This window comes from Podarcis gaigeae, assembly GCF_964106915.1.
Source record: "Podarcis gaigeae genome assembly, chromosome: 13".
Taxonomy (NCBI): domain Eukaryota; kingdom Metazoa; phylum Chordata; class Lepidosauria; order Squamata; family Lacertidae; genus Podarcis; species Podarcis gaigeae.
In genome coordinates this window covers 3,814,632-3,831,557 of record NC_139689.1, presented here as the reverse complement: position 1 = coordinate 3,831,557, position 16,926 = coordinate 3,814,632, and the positions used below count along the sequence as shown (strand labels likewise).

At 51.3% G+C, this 16,926-nt stretch overlaps 1 protein-coding gene across 2 annotated transcripts in view; it reads right to left on the bottom strand.

Annotated features, from left to right (window-relative positions):
- The window catches only part of NEURL4 (neuralized E3 ubiquitin protein ligase 4), a gene marked incomplete at its 5' end in the record, with an annotated part of 69,735 nt that overhangs the window by 38,946 nt on the left and 13,863 nt on the right, over positions 1 to 16,926 (bottom strand). Inside the window, 8 exons of one of the 2 annotated variants that reach the window (XM_083706502.1) lie at positions 1,027 to 1,208; positions 2,885 to 3,152; positions 4,923 to 4,995; positions 5,095 to 5,183; positions 7,325 to 7,436; positions 9,385 to 9,668; positions 12,528 to 12,593; positions 13,263 to 13,688. In XM_083706502.1, the coding sequence (XP_083562628.1) occupies positions 1,027 to 1,208; positions 2,885 to 3,152; positions 4,923 to 4,995; positions 5,095 to 5,183; positions 7,325 to 7,436; positions 9,385 to 9,668; positions 12,528 to 12,593; positions 13,263 to 13,688 (1,500 nt within the window). The remainder of the gene's footprint in view (positions 1 to 1,026; positions 1,209 to 2,884; positions 3,153 to 4,922; positions 4,996 to 5,094; positions 5,184 to 7,324; positions 7,437 to 9,384; positions 9,669 to 12,527; positions 12,594 to 13,262; positions 13,689 to 16,926) is intronic. The other variant, XM_083706501.1, reaches the window with a different exon arrangement.

The window sequence follows — 16,926 nt, the reverse complement described above, 5'->3', positions numbered from 1 at the left end:
CCGGAAGTCTGTTCTTAAATCGAAATTGTTCTGAAACCGAGGCGTGCTTTCCCTAATGAGGCCTCCCGCCGCCGGTGCCCTTCCACCGTTCGGATTCTGTTCTTAGACCGAGGTAATGTTTGCAAACCGGGACACTATTTCTGGTTTTGCGGAGTTCGTAAACCGAATCGTTCGTAAGCAGGGCTGTTCTTAAATTGAGGTTTCACTGTATTTTTTTACCTCACAAGGCCTGTGCGGGAAATTAAGAATGCATCCTTCCACAATGGTTAACCAATGTGTCTTTTTAACTTTTGACCGTTAACACTTCAACCTAAATACACAAGACCCCCCCATCTCCCCCTTGAGAAACAGATGGGGAAAATTAAGCACTGGAAAAGAGAAGTGGGGGACTCCCTCGCCCCCAACACACAGAACCAAGAAAAGCTGAAATGAACAGGAAAAAATGTTTAAGACTTTCTTTTGGGAATTTTAAGTGCTGAAATGCCAAGGGAGCAGAAAAGACTATTTATGTATGCAACCACGGCTGCGTGATTGCTACTAGCCCAGAGGTGGAAAGAAGAAAAAGTCCCGATCAGAGAAGAATTGCAGATCAAGTTGATGGATTATGCGGAAATGGCAAAAATGACCGGAAGAATCAGAAATCAGGAAGACCAAAATTTTAATAAGGAATAGGAAAAAATTATAATAATTTATCTGAAAAAATCATTGTAAACAGTTAAAAACATTAGTAGGAATGGAATAACACTTGGTGAATTTTGGATATAATGGAGATGTAAAAGATTTGCCTTATTGTAAAATATGCAGGAGGAAATGACTAACAATACGATACACAAAGAGGAGGACGGAAGCCCAGGAGATTCTGCGGAATCTTGTTTCTATATTGTATGTTGATATGTGATTGTAAAACTTTAATTTGAAAAACCCAAATAAATAAATGTACAAAAAAAAAAGAGAGAGCTAAAGTTGGAGGAGGTGCTGTTCCCACCACGGCCACTAGGAGGCCCCAGCGGCGTGAGGGCCTCTCACCTGATCGCAGGTTGGTCATGGTGGACGGCAGCTGCAGATAAGTGGGGTTGTGGGTGGTGACTCCAATCTCGATGGAGCCGGCCCACTTGTCCACCATCTTGTCGATGCGCACCTGGAAGACCTCGCCGTTGCGCAGCGGCCGGTTGCTGAGGACCACGCCGTGGTTGAAATCGTCCGTGGCGCTGGAGGGATGAGAGCGCCGTTAAAGAGCAGCCACAGTTGGAGGGGCTTGTTCAAAGATCAGGGCTGAGAGCAGCTGGCTCTGGGGAGGAGCCCTGCTTACAAACGCGCCTTATGCCGGGGCCGGGATTCAGTGGTACCTCAAGTTAAGAACTTCATTCGTTCTGGAGTTCTGTTCTTAACCTGAAACTGTTCTTAACCCGAGGCACCACTTTAGCTAATTGGGCCTCCTGCTGCCGCCAGAGCACGATTTCTGTTCTCATCCTGAAGCAAAGTTCTTAACCCGAGGTAATATTTCTGGGTTAGCGGAGTCTGTAACCTGAAGCGTCTGTAGCCCGAGGTACCACTGTACTGGTCCTATCTCCACCAGGGTTTCTACAACTCCGGCCCCCAGCTGTTGATGGACTACAACTCCTATCACCCCCGACCGCTGGTCCAGCCAGATTGAGGTACAATCCTGACAAGACAGAAGTACTGCTTTTGGGGGAGAGGGGTCGGGCACGTGTGGAGGACTCCCTGGTCCTGAATGGGGCAACTGTGCCCCTGAAGGACCAGGTGCGCAGCCTGGGAGTCATTCTGGACTCACCGCTGTCCATGAAGGCACAGGTCAGTTCTGTGTCCAGGGCAGCTGTCTGCCAGCTCCATCTGGTACGCAGGATGAGACCCTCCCTGCCCGCAGACTGTCTCGCCAGAGTGGTGCATGCTCTGGTTATCTCCCACTTGGACCACTGCCATGCGCTCTACATGGGGCTCCCTTTGAAGGTGACCCGGAAACTACAATTAATCCAGAATGCGGCAGCCAGACTGGGGACTGGGAGCGGCCACCGAGACCACATAACACCGGTCTTGAAAGAAATTGGCTCCCAGTACATTTCCAAGCACCGTTCAAAGTGCTGGTGCTGACGTTGAAAGCCCTAAACGGCCTCAAAGGCCCAGTAGACCCGAAGAAGCGTCTCCACCCCCATCGTTCAGCCCAGACACTGAGGTCCAGCTCCGAGGGCCTTCTGGCGGTTCCCTCCCTGCAAGAAGTGAGGTTACAGGGAACCAGGCAGAGGGCCTTCTCGGTAGTGGTGCCTCCCTGTGGAACGCCCTCCCAGCAGATGTCAAGGAAATAAACAACTAACTGACTTTTAGAAGAAATCTGAAGGGAGCCGTGTTTAGAGAAGTTTTTAATAAAACTGATGTTTTATCGTGTTTTTAATATCCTGTTGGAAGCCAACCAGAGTGGCTGGGAAAACCCAGCCAGATGGGTGGGGTATAAATAACAAATTATTATACAGTGGTACTGTGGGTTAAGAACTTAATTTGTTCTGGAGGTCCATTCTTAACCTGAAACTGTTCTTAACCTGAAGAACCACTTTAGCAAATGGGGCCTCCCGCTGCCGGAGCACGATTTCTGTTCTCATCCTGAAACAAAGTTCTTAACCTGAGGTAATATTTCTGGGTTAGCGGAGTTTGTAACCTGAAGCGTATGTAACCTGAAGCGTATGTAACCCGAGGTACCACTGTATTATGATGATGGGAGTTGTAGTCAAACAACAGCTGGAGGTAGGCCTGGGAGGGACCCCTGAACACCAAACCTGGAGAGGCGGTCACTGCGTTAGAGACCCCAGCTGTGTGTCTTGGTGCAAGGCAGTCCCCTCCGTCCCTGGGGGAAGAAGGGCTTTGCGGCACGTACTGGGGGCGCAGGGCGGTTCGTCCCTCGTTGATGATGGCGGCCTTCTGCCCGCAATTGGGGTGGAAGAGGAGGCGCTCAGGCTCGGGTTCGCTCCCCGTGGCATCAATGGCGCGGCGCCCGACGTCCGGCGAGAGGGCCCTCATGATGGCGTTGTTGCGCCGGAGGCGATCGCTGTGGTTGTGGTTGTGCACGATGGTGACCTTCACGGCCATGCCGTAGAGGTCCACCACACCATAGACCACGAGCGGAGTGAGGGTGGTCGCCACACCTGGAAGGAAGCAGAGAGAAAATTGGAGGATGAATGGTGGCTAACAGATTGAGGCTGAATCCTGGGGGACTCCCCGGTCCTGAATGGGGTAACTGTGCCCCCGAAGGACCAGGTGCGCAGCCTGGGAGTCATTTTGGATTCACCGCTGTCCATAGAGGTGCAGGTCAATTCTGTGTCCAGGGCAGCTGTCTACCAGCTCCATCTGGTACACAGGATGAGACCCTCCCTGACCTCAGACTGTCTGGCCAGAGTGATGCATGCTCTGGTTATCTCCCACTTGGACTACTGCAATGCGCTCTGCGTGGGGCTACCGTTGAAGGTGACCCGGAAACTGCAATTAATCCAGAATGCGGCAGCTAGACTGGTGACTGGGAGTGGCTGCCAGGACCACATAACACCGGTCCTGAGAGATCTGCATTGGCTCTCAGTACGTTTCCAAGCACAATTCAAAGTTTTGGTGCTGACCTTTGAAGCCCTAAACTACCTCAAAGGCCTAGTATACCTGAAGGAGCGTCTCTACTCCCATCATCCAGCCCAGACACTGAGATCCAGCTCTGAGGGTCTTCTGGCGGTTCCCTCATTGCAAGAAATGAGGTTATAGGGAACCAGGCAGAGGGCCTTCTCAGTAGTGGCGCCCGCCCTGTGGAACGCCCTCCCTTCAAATGTGAAGGAAATAAGCAGCTATCCTATTTTGAAAAGACATCTGAAGGCAGCCCTGTTTAGGGAAGTTTTTAATATTTAATGCTGTATTGTTTTTACACTTGATTGGAAGCCGCCCAGAGTGGCTGGGGAAACTCAGCCAAGATGGGTGGGGTATAAATAAATTATTATTATTATTATTATTATTATTATTATTATTATTATTATTATTATCTGGACCACGCAGGAGGAGGAGGCGGCATGCAGGGCACAGAGCTGCTGCACAGATCAAGGACCGCGCTTGTCAGGCAAGATCCAGTGCCCCTTGGTGTCTGACCCTTTAAGAAATGAGCTAGCTTGATTCTCATTCAGTTCAGAGTTCAATTCAAGTCCCTCCAAATTACCACTGGCAAAAGAAAAACCTAGTTTATAAAACAGCCTCCCTCTCAACGCCACCCCTCCCTTGGCCTTGACATTGCTCTAATCCCTGTATCTACGGGACCGCCTCTCCTGGTCTGCCCTGCAGAGGACCTTAAGGTCCATGAATAATCATAGTTTAGAGGTCCCGGGCCCTAAGGAAGGCAGATTATCCTCCACCAGGGCCAGGGCCTTCTCAGTGATGGCTCTGACCTGGTGGAATGCTCTGTCCCATGAGACCAGGGCCCTGCAGGATTTAACTTCCTTCTGCAGGGCCTGTAAGACAGAGCTATTCCGCCTGGCTTTCAACTTGAACTTAGCCTGATCTTTTATTCCCCTTCCTTCCCTCCCCCTCCCCTTTTTCTGAAGATTACCCGCTCTGGGATCCCACACCTAATTCTCCCCTGGTCTCCATGCTGGCCCAAATAGGACTAACTTAGCCAGCTAGCCCTGGTGATCATCTAATCTTTATTGGATGGATTTCCACCCTAAATTGATTTTTGAATTCTGAATTTATTGTTATTCACATTTTATGCTGTATTTTATGCTGTTTTTGTTGCATCAATTAAGTGTTTTAAATTTGTTGTTAGCCACCCTGAGCCCGGTTTTCTGAACCGGGAAGGGTGGGGTATAAATAAAAAAATATTATTATTATTATTATTATTATTATTATTATTATTATTAAAAGTTCCTAGACCTCATGAGCACACTGACCTTGGTCTATGCCGTTGATGTAAAAGTGAAGAGCATTGTTGGACTTCCTGGTCAAGCCGATGTGGTCTCCTTCCTGCAGAAACAGAGAGGCGAGAGAGGGTGGATTTCTGGGGAGAGTGGAAAGGGGTCGAAGTCCCCACAAGGACTGGGGATGAGGCCACACTCAGCTCACCTGTAGCTCATCCAGGCTGAACTCGCAGTACTCTCGTCGCGTCCCCTTCCCATTGGTCAGGATGCCACAGCCGCTCATCATGATGGTTCCTGGGTGGGGATGACAAGAGGCAGGACTCAGGAGCCTGATTGGCTGCCGATGGAGCCGGGTACCAACTCACCCTCTCCAGAGTCAAATGCAGGTCCTTGGTGCTACTGTAGCAGGATTACCTGTATACCTGAAGGAGCGTCTCCACTCCCATCATCCAGCCCGGACACTGAGATCCAGCGCCGAGGGCCTTCTGGCGGTTCCCTCCCTGTGAGAAGCCAAGTTACAGGGAACCAGGCAGAGGGCCTTCTTGGTGGTGGCGCCTGCCCTGTGGAACTCCCTCCCACCAGATGTCAAAGAGAAAAAGAACTACCAAACTTTTAGAAGACATCTGAAGGCAGCCCTGTTTAGGGAAGCTTTTAATGTTTAATAGGTTATTGTATTTTAATATTTTGTTGGGCTGCCTTCAGGTGTTAAGGCCGAGGGCATTGTGGTGGTTCCCTCATTGCGAGAAGTGAGGTTGCAGGGAAGCAGGCAGAGGGCCTTCTCGGTAGCGCACCCGCCCTGTGGAACGCCCTCCCATCAGATGTGAAGGAAATAAGCAGCTATCTTCTCTTTAAAAGACATCTGAAGGCAGCCCTGTTTAGGGAAGTTTTTAATATTTAATGCTGTATTGTTTTTAACACTTGATTGGAAGCCACCCAGAGTGGCTGGGGAGACTCAGCCAGATGGGCAGGGTATAAATAATAAATTATTATTATTATTATTATTATTATTATTATTATTATTATTATTACTAGCAGCAATGAGATCGGCTACCACATCAGATTCATGGTATATAAAGACCTTTAGCAACCTGGGAGCAATTTACCTGTGAAATCATCACTGCCCCATCTATGCCCACTTGACTGCTTTGATCTGTGGGTGCCACATCAATGCCGGCTTCACAATCATAACAATATTTTCATTATTTATATGCCACCTACCTGACTAGGCTGCCCCCAGCCACTCTGGGCAACTGCCAACAAAATATTAAAGACACAACAAAACATAAAACATTTTTTTTTAAAAAAAACAACTTCCCTATACCAGGGCTGCCTTCATTTGTCTTCTGAAAGAAATGCCAGTCTCCTAGTGAGGAAGCATCTACACTGCAGAACTCACTGCCTATTGATACTCTTCTAAAGGGTAAAGGGACCCCTGACCATTAGGTCCAGTTGTGACCGACTCTGGGGTTGCGGCGCTCATCTCGCTTTATTGGCCGAGGGAGCCGGCGTACAGCCTCCGGGTCATGTGGCCAGCATGACTAAGCTGCTTCTGGCGAACCAGAGAAGCGCACGGAAACGCCGTTTACCTTCCCGCCAGAGTGGTACCTAATTATCTACTTGTACTTTGAGGTGCTTTCGAACTGCTAGGTTGGCAGGAGCAGGGACCGAGCAACAGAAGCTCACCCCGTCACGGGGATTCGAACCGCCAACCTTCTGATCGGCAAGTCCTAGGCTTCTAGGCAACTGATAAAAACATTTTTGTTTAGAAAAGCCTACCCAGTTATCTAGAAGGCTATGTGCTTTAATCTGATTTAAAATCAGGTTAAATTGCTGATTTCAGATTTCTGGAATGTTTCGAGTAGTGAAAACAACAATTTTTTTACCGACAATTTTACTGTTTTTCTGACAACCGAGTGGTGTCCAAACCTTATGGAATTGCTAAAAATATACAAACTCTCCATGCTGCAGTAGTGCTAAAGGTAAAGGTAAAGGTAAAGGTAAAGGGACCCCTGACCATTAGGTCCAGTCGTGGCCAACTCTGGGGTTGTGGCGCTCATCTCGCTTTATTGGCCGAGGGAGCCGGCGTACAGCTTCCGGGTCATGTGGCCAGCAGGACTAAGCCGCTTCTGGCGAACCAGAGCAGCGCACAGAAACGCCGTTTACCTTCCCGCCGGAGCGGTACCTCTTTATCTACTTGCACTTTGAGGTGCTTTCGAACTGCTAGGTTGGCAGGAGCAGGGACTGAGCAACGGGAGCTCACCCCGTCGCGGGGATTCGAACCGCCGACCTTCTTATCGGCAAGTCCTAGGCTCTGTGGTTTAACCCACAGCGCCACCTGCGTCCCTCAAGGCTACAGAGGCCTTGTTAAAAGCAACCAGTTCCTCTCCTGCCCTTCCTCTCCCACAAACCCTGACAGAATGAGCGAGGGGGGTTACCTGAACGCAGGTTGGTCATGGTGGCTGGGTACTCCAGGTTGTTAGGATTGTGGGTAGTGACCCCGATTTCAATGGATCCTGACCACTTGTCCACCAGCTTGTCGATTCGGATCTGGAAGAAGCAGCAGAGCCGTCAGCCATTTTACATGCCCAGGGACCTAGTCCTCTTCCCCATCCCTGGCCTGTCTCACCCTGGGACCTGTATCTCTCTAGATGCCTTCTGTCCATCTCCGGCACCTAAATCAGCCTCCCCCTAAACTGCTTCCTTCCAGCTGTTTCGGACTACAACTCCCATCAGCCTCCCGCCCCCCGGGCAACGTGCAGTTCGAGAGCTGCGGTTCAAAACGGCTGGAGCGACTCAGGGTTGGGAAAGGCTTGCTAGACCACAATACCCATCGTGCCCAAACACTGGGTATGTTGGCATGGGGGCTGATGGGAGCTGGAGTCTAGCAACATCGGGAGGGGTGCAGAATCAGCTGCCACTGCTCTGGGACAACCAGGGAGAAAGGGAAGGCTCGACGCTTTAATGTTAGTGCAGAAGAGGGAAATCTGGACAGTCTAGATGGGTTTTTTCCTGGGCAAAAAAACTGCAATTGCCAGAATTTTCTCTTCTAAGCACCCACCAGCAGGCCTCGTTTTGGAATGGGGTTTGCATGTGCCTCTTCTGTGTCAACAGGAACATAACTCACAATGAAACTGCCAGCCTGGCATGTTCCTGTATTGAGGAGATACTTCAATACAGTGGTACCTCGGGTTAAGAACTTAATTCGTTCCCAAGGTCCGTTCTTAACCTGAAACTGTTCTTAACCTGAAGCACCACTTTAGCTAATGGGGCCTCCCACTGCCGCCGGAGCACGATTTCTGTTCCCATCCTGAAGCAAAGTTCGTCACCCGAGGTAATATTTCTGGTCCAGTCAAAGGCGCTCATCTCGCTTTCAGGCCGAGGGAGCCAGCGATTGTCCGCAGACAGCTTTCCGGGTCATGTGGCCAGCAGGACTATACTGCTTCTAGCGCAACGAAACACCGTGACGGAAACCAGAGCGCACGGAAACGCCGTTTACCTTCCTATTTGCCTACTTGCCGTTGCGTACTTTTGAACTGCTAGGTTGGCAGGAGCTGGGACAGACCATCGGGAGTTCAGCCCATTACGGGGATTCGAACCACCAACCTTCTGATCGAGAAGCCCAAGAGGCTCCGTAGTTTAGACCACAGCGCCACCCGCAACCCTATTTTTCAGCTAGTAATGCAGCCCAACCCACCAACTGTATTTTCCTTTTCACAAATGGGAGAAAATACGATAGCCTGGAGAAGACTGAGGGGGGATATGATAGGTAAACGTAAAAGGACCCCTGACCATTAGGTCCAGTCGTGGCCGACTCTGGGGTTGCGGCGCTCATCTCGCTTTATTGGCCGAGGGAGCCGGCGTACAGCTTCCGGGTCATGTGGCCAGCAGGACTAAGCCGCTTCTGGCGAAGCAGAGCAGCGCACGGAAACGCCGTTTACCTTCCCGCCGGAGCAGTACCTATTTATCTACTTGCACTTTGAGGTGCTTTCGAACTGCTAGGTGGGCAGGAGTAGGGACCGAGCAATGGGAGCTCACCCCGTCGCGGGGATTCGAACCGCCGACCTTCTGATCGACAAGTCCTAGGCTCTGTGGTTTAACCCACAGTGCCACCCGCGTCCCAGGGGATATGATAGCCGTCTTCAAATATCTGAAGGGCCGTCACATGGAAGACGGAGCAAGCTTGTTTCCCAGAACAATGAATCCAAATGACATGAAAGGAGAGTGCAACTAAACTTCAGGAATTCTCCTTTCCAGGACTTTAATTCTGAGCGATCGAAGACTGCGCCTGCCTGCAACCAACCTCTCCTCTGCCCATTTCATGCCTCTTCTGGTTCTGGGAGACATGGGAGAAAGGGAGCTGGTCGCAGCAGGAGGGGGAGGAAACACTCTTCACCGGCCTGATTCACTTCTGCCCCTTGATCTCCCCCTCCTCTCCTGCTCCAGTTTCTGCCTCCGATTCTGGACTTCTCTCTGCCCCCAATTCTCCCCTTCTCACCTCAAACATCTCGTTGTCCCGCAGCGGACGGTTAGTCATGACGACGCCGTTGTTGAACTCATCCAGCGGGCGCCTCCGCTCGGCCGTCTTGTTGTTGTTGCTGAGCTTGATGAGGGTGCCGCACTTTTCGTGGAAGAGGAGGGCGTCGTTTGAGGTCATGGGGGGGGCTCCGCAGGAGGCAGAGTCCGAGGGCGGGCTGCCCAGGCTGACGTTCAGCAGGCTGCCGTTGTAGGCCGACAGGATGGCGTTGCTCACCACCTCCGACAGCTCCATGCTGGAGAACCCTGCAGGCCGGAAGAAGAGGAGTTTGGATTTGATTTGATTTATTTTTTTTAATAATCTTTATTACTTTTCAAACTTACAAGAAAAGAAAAAAGAAAAGAAAAGGCAGGAGAAAAAGACAAAGTAGAGCAGACAAGAAAAAAGAACAAAAGAAAAAACAATACAATAAACAATACAATAAACAATACAAAACACAACCTTAACACTAAACTGAACAAAACAAAACAACAACAATTTAAAAACATATAGCATGCCATTTCATTACTCTATCTTTCATTCCCTTATTTCATCGACCTCCTCTCACCTCCCTTTTTGTATTCCACTTCCTTTCCATCTTTCTCTATTTTTATCATTCTGAGTATCTTAACGTATTTTTAACCTTATTTTCCATTAATACTAAAGTACTTATTTATACTTAACTCCTTATAACATTTCTGCTAAAGCCATAAAGTTTCATTCCAACAATTTTCAAACACTCATTAATTTTACAATATTTCTATATACAAACTTTAAATTCCCAATCTTCTACCACCAGAAGAGTTTGGATTTGATATCCCGCTTTATCACTAGCCGAAGGAGTCTCAAAGCGGCTAACATTCTCCTTTCCCTTCCTCCCCCTGTGAGGTGAGTGGGGCTGAGAGACTTCAGAGAAGTGTGACTGGCCCAAGGTCACCCAGCAGCTGCATGTGGAGGAGCGGGGAAGCGAACCCGGTTCACCAGATTACGAGTCCACCGCTCTTAACCACTACACCACACTGGCATCAGAGGAGGAGGAGGAAAGCGCTGTTAAGAAGGGGACAAGACCCTTTTTGGTACACACTCCAAAATAGCTCGCAAGGTCTCCTGTCCCAGGATGCTCAACACATCTACTGAGAGCAAAGGACCCTGGAATTGCTAAGATCAGTCTGTGGGAAGGTAGTAGGTATTTCTACATACACAGTGGAAAGGCCACCAAACACTGGGCAGTATCAAACGCCCTTTCTACACCGGGGTCCCCAACACATGCCCAATTACAAGGCCTTGTTTCGTTCTCAATGTCAATGGGAACAAAGAGCATAAGGAAAGCTGAATCAGGCCAACAACCCATCCTTTATTTATTATTTTATTTTATTTATAGGCATCTCCCCACTTAAAGGTAAAAGTAAAGGGACCCCCGACCATTAGGTCCAGTCATGGATGACTTTGGGGTTGTGGCGCTCATCTCGCCTTATTGGCCGAGGAAGCCAACGTTTGTCCTCAGACAGCTTCCGGGTCATGTGAACAGCAGGACTAAGCCACTTCTGGCGAACCAGAGCAGCGCACGGAAACGCCGTTTACCTTCCCGCCAGAGTGATACCTATTTATCTACTTGCACTTGACGTGCTTTCAAACTGCTAGGTGGGCACTGAGAACTTACGTGCAGTCGAATTGTGTGTGACTGCGTACATGCACAGCGTCGACAAATAAATCAATTTAAACTGCGAAAATAGTGCCAAAAGAGCAGGGAAATAGCTAGCAGTCCTGGGAGCCTTTGCAAGGGCAATCCCATGAGCCTTTGCACTGAACTTTTGGGCCTTTTCAAGGGGTTCCAGATGTTTAGAGGGCGTTTACAGGCTTCTTAGGGGGAGCCCCCCAATATGCCATTTTGCATAGACACGTGGTACCCGGGAACATAACCCCGGCGAAAGTGGAGAGATGCCTGTATTAAATGTGTTGTATACCACCCTTCAGGGACGCAGGTGGCGCTGTGGGTTAAAGCCTCAGCGCCTAGGACTTGCCGATCGAAAGGTCGGCGGTTCGAATCCCTGCGGCGGGGTGCGCTCCCGCTGCTCGGTCCCAGCGCCTGCCAACCTAGCAGTTCGAAAGCACAAAGTGCAAGTAGATAGATAGGTACCGCTCCGGCGGGAAGGTAAACAGCGTTTCCGTGCACTGCTCTGGTTCGCCAGAAGCGGCTTATTCATGCTGGCCACATGACCCGGAAGATGGACACTGGCTTCCTCGGCCTGAAAGCAAGATGAGCACCGCAACCCCAGAGTCGGCCACGACTGGACCCAATGGTCAGGGGTCCCATTACCCTTTACCTTTATTAGCCATCAATAGCCCTCTCCTTCTCCATGACTCTGCCTCATCTTCTTTCAAAGCTGTCCGCGTTGGTGGCTGCCACTGCCTCTTGTGGCAGCAAGTTCCACAGTCTGCTGTGTGAAGCATCTATTTCTTTAGGCCCTCCCAAATCTCCAGACATGCTGCTGCAGTGGGTAGCCCCAATGTGATGGCCTGGGACTCGGGCTCGGAGCCAGAGGAGTCTCAGGCGGCATCTGAACCTGGTCTAGGGCCTGATTCTGAAGAGCCCCAGTCTGCCCAGGTTCCCCTGCAACAAGCACCAGCTGGGCCGAGTCAGGGGCCTGAGCCTGCCCTGGCTCCAGATGTGGGGATGACCTCGTTGCCTCCAGCTGGGCCATCACTTACAGCTGCTCCACTTGGGTCAGAGGAGGCTGAGGCGGCCTCTGGGTCTAGTAACCCACCGACGTCTCCCGAGCTGCAGAGACTGAGGTCTGAGAGAAGGAGAGACCTGAGTACTCGCAGGAGGAGTGCTCGCCTTCGGGCAAAACAGGGAGGTGAGTCGCCGGGGGATCAGGCCCGGCCGTTACCCCGACAGAGATAAAAGGCTGTCGGACCCCGGCCCAGGTTGCAGGAGCAGTGTTGCTGTTTGCCAGAACCTGTCTGAGACCCTCTGCCTGTCCTTGCCTGGTCTCCTGCCTTGGCTCTGTTGGACTGACTCCTTGTGGAATCCTTGGATTCGGGACCGGACCTGGACCGTGTTGCTCGGGTTACCCCTGGGCCCAGAACACCCAAGTCCTCCAGAGTGGAAAGGAAATGCTCACCGTTCTCCGACTCCAGGCTGTTGGGAAATTTATCCGGGCGGTTCTGGTTGCAAGGCAGGTCCAGAGCTGCAAAATGAGGGGGAAAGGAGGTGAGGGCTTTGACTCAACACCAGCTGCTATGCCCTCTAACTGCAGTGCACAGATCCCTCCGGCACTATCAGGACCTGACATAGCTGTCAACTTTCAGATTTGAAAATAAGGAATCAGCAGCCTCAAAAATAAGGGATCAGCAGCCTCACCTGTCCCGGGGACAGACTAACAATCCAGGATAGCAGCGGGAAACGGTGCTGGAATAAGGGAATTTCCCGCAAAAAAAGGGAAGGTTGACAGCTATGTATCAGGACAACAACAACAGATCGACCCCCATGATTCAGATCACGGCACATCTTTCTGCTGAAAGCAGAGACAGTGGCAACAGCTCCAGGTAGAATCATAGAATCCTAGAGTTGGAAGAGACCCCAAGGGCCATTGAGTCCAACCCCCTGCCAAGCCGGAAACACCATCAGAGCACTCCTGACATCTGGTTGTCAAGCCTCTGCTTAAAGACCTCCAAAGAAGGAGACTCCACCACACTCCTGGGCAGCAAATTCCACTGTCCAACAGCTCTTACGGGGATCGAACCTGCAACCTTGGCGTTATCAGCACCCCGGCCTCTAACCAACTGAGCCACCCAGAAGCCATTGGCCAAGCGCCCCCCTGCCCGAGATGCCTTGCAGGTGAGCTGTTCTCCCGTACCTTCATCGTGCGCGATGGCCTCTTCCGCCTCCTCGGGGCTGCTGGGCACCACCGTGATCTGGGTACACTTGCCATACAGGTCCACCACGGCCCAGACGTGGAGGGGGATGCCGGTGGCGGCCACACCGCAGTCCTGTCCGTTGACCCAGAGGCGCAGCTCCCCGTTGGCTGTGCGCTGGATCCCCACGCGGTCGCCCTCGCTCAGCTGGTCCAGGTCCTGCCCATACTCCTCCAGGATAGAGCGCCCGTCCCGCAGCACCGAGCAGCCCGAGATGATCCAGGAGCCGCCCTTGAGGCCTGTGGCACTGCTGGGGAAGTCGAGGTGGTTCGGGTCCAAGGCTGTCACGCCAATCTCGATGGAGCCGCTCCAGGAATTAACCTGCGGGAGGCAGAGAGCCGTGTTAGGAACCCGTAGATATATGTAAGCTAGGGGGCAGGTAAAGGTAAAGGTACCCCTGCCCGTACGGGCCAGTCTTGACAGACTCTGGGGTTGGTGCGCCCATCTCACTCAAGAGGCCAGGGGCCAGCGCTGTCCGGAGACACTTCCGGGTCACGTGGCCAGTGTGACAAAGCTGCATCTGGCGAGCCAGCGCAGCACACGGAAACGCCGTTTACCTTCCTGCCAGTAAGCGGTCCCTATTTATCTACTTGCACCCAGGGGTGCTTTCGAACTGCTAGGTTGGCAGGCGCTGGGACCGAGCAGCGGGAGCGCACCCCGCCGCGGGGATTCGAACCGCCGACCTTTCGATCGGCAAGCCCTCGGCGCTGAGGCTTAAGCAGTCCCTTAAACCTGGAATGGCTGTTTGCCAGGGGGTTGGACTGCATGACCTTTGGGGATCCAAACCAATCGATTCTACTACATTGTTTGATTGTAAAGGTAAAGGGACCCCTGACCATTAGGTCCAGTCATGGCCGACTCTGGGGTTGCGGCGCTCATCTCGCTTTATTGGCCGAGGGAGCCGGCGTACAGCTTCCGGGTCATGTGGCCAGCAGGACTAAGCCGCTTCTGGCGAAGCAGAGCAGCACATGGAAACGCCATTTACCTTCCCGCCAGAGTGGTACCTATTGATCTACTTGCACTTTGACATGCTTTCGAACTGCTAGTTCTTAAAACAGGACCCCTGGATGGTTAAGTCCAGTCAAAGGCGACTATGGGGTTACGGCGCTCATCTCGCTTTTAGGCAGAGGGAGCCGGAGTTTGTCCGCAGACAGCTTTTCGGGTCATGTGGCCAGCATGACTAAACCGCGACCTATGCAATGGGACACTGTGACGGAAACCAGAGCGCACGGAAATGCCTTTTACCTTCCTGCCACAGCGGTACTGATTGATCTACTTGCACTGGTGTGCTTTCGAACTGCTAGCTTGGCCGGAGCAGGGACCGCGCAACGGGAGCTCGCCCCGTCACGGGGATTCGAACCGCTGACCTTCTGATTGGCAAGCCCAAGAGGCTCGGTGGTTTAGATCACAGCGCCACCCATGTCCCAGGTATGCAAGAAGGAGAAACACACACAGGGGAAATGGAAAAAGTATTGACTATGAGCTAGGGCAGAGGTCTTTAAACGGTGGTTTGTGAGTTCCAGCTGCAGCAAAGTCAAATACGGTGGACGCTCAGGTTGCGAACGTGACCCATGTGGGATGCACGTCCACAACCTGCAGCGTTCGCAACCCGCAGTGGCTTGTCTGTGCATGTGCGGGTTGCGATTCAGTGCTTCCACACAATGCACGACTTAGCGCCTCTGCACATGCGCGACCGCCAAAACCCAGAAGTAACCGATTCCGATACTTTCAGGTTTTGGCGGTCCGCAACCCGAGGTATGATTATATCTCTGCAGTCAGCCCTACACATTCATTGATGTGACTAGGGAGGGCCAAGATGCCCAGCAAGGGTTCTGCGATTCGCACAGCAGCGCAGGTGCACACGACATGCGCCTTTTACTGTGCACGAGTCAGCTGGCTCAAAGCGAAACGCCGGTTGCCAACCCGGTGCCCGGAAATCTCCGAGCAGCTGCAATTGGACAGGCGTCAGTAGCAAACCACCCGGGGAATTTCAAACACTGGCAGAAAGGAGGAGGAGATGAACGCAGAGTCACCGCACCCCACAACAGAAGATCCCGCTTTTGCTTACAACAGAGGCAGTAGCCAAGATGTCAGCCTCCCGCTGCTTTAGACTACAACTCCCATCATCCTTGCCCAGTGCCTGTGCTGGCTGCGGCTGCTAGAGCCGTAGTGTGACACAATGGGTCAGTGCGTCTGGCTGTTAACCAGAAGGTTAGTAGTTCGAGCCCACCCAGGGGTGCCTGAAGGCAGGATTCCTGAATTGCAGTGGGTTGGGCTAGATGACCCTTGTGGATCTCTTCTTCTATTACTTATTTATTTTTATTTTACATATGTACAACCCAACCCTCCCTGACTGCAGGTTGCAGAAATATATCACTGTATTGAAACAAGTACAGATTCTAATCAAAGGACATACAAAACCATGGTACTCAACGGGTGCAGCCCTTTCTCAAAGGAAGAGCACTCTTAACGTGCACAGGGGTACTTGACAGGCTCAAATCAACAGAGCCTGGAGTCAAGGCCTCTACGGAGAAACAGCTCTCAAGTGGGATGTACAAATAAACTTAAAAAAAATGAGCCATTTTCCCCCTCCACCATATGATTTTTTTTTTTAATCTCCACTCCCTCCCCAGCTCTCCTGAGCTACCTGGGAAAATTTAGGAAGGAGAGAAGGAAAATGCTTAAAAATTGGGTATTGGGCCAGAATTAGCACCCTCTCTTTCTCTGCTCAGGAAATGATCATATCACAGCAGCTCTGGGTCAGACAGAAGGACAACTCGTCCAGGGTCCTGCTTTTCCAAAGCAAAGCCCACGTAGCACCTTGGAGGCAAACGCTCTCCTCCAGGCCAGGAAATAAAATTTCTTCCGGCTGCTCTGCCTTAGCTGAACCTGCCCACTTTCCCACCTGAGCTCATTCAAAACAAGCAATTGTGTTTGTTGCTTTGCAGGCTACCCAGGATTCAAAGGGAAGAGCGGAGAGACAGAAACATTTCAAAATTTGCAAGCGGACAGAGCACCGCACCATAGTGCTCCTCTGCAGACAGATAAGCCCTTTCCTAGGATACGCCAATCCATGCCGACACGTAAGATCAGAAGAGGCCTGCAGTGGGATCAGGCCAACAAACCACCTAGTCCAGCAGCCTGTTCTCACAGCAGCCAAAGGTCTGGGCACAAGAGCATTTTCTACAGACTCCCAGCCCTGACTCCCAATAGCTGGTATTCCAAGACACCCCACCTCTGACAGCGGAGAGAGAATACTAAACCACTGTGGTTAGATGGCACTGATAGGCTATTTGTCCAAACCATTTTTTAAGCCATTCAGGTGGGTGAGCAACGTGACCTCTTGTGGCAGTGAGTTCCATAGTTTAACAAAGCGCTGTGTGAAGGAGTATTTTTCTTTGTCTGCCCTGAACTGTTCAGCATCCTGGTGTTATGAAAATGAGAAAAAAAACTTTTCTCCACCTTCTGAACTTTTTTCCAGCTCCACATTTTCTGATGCGAGGCAGCCAGAACTGTACACAGTATTCCATAGGTGGTTGCCCCAGAGAATTGCAAAATGGCATTATGATACATGTTGGGTTTTAAATTTGCAGTCCCTTTGCTAAA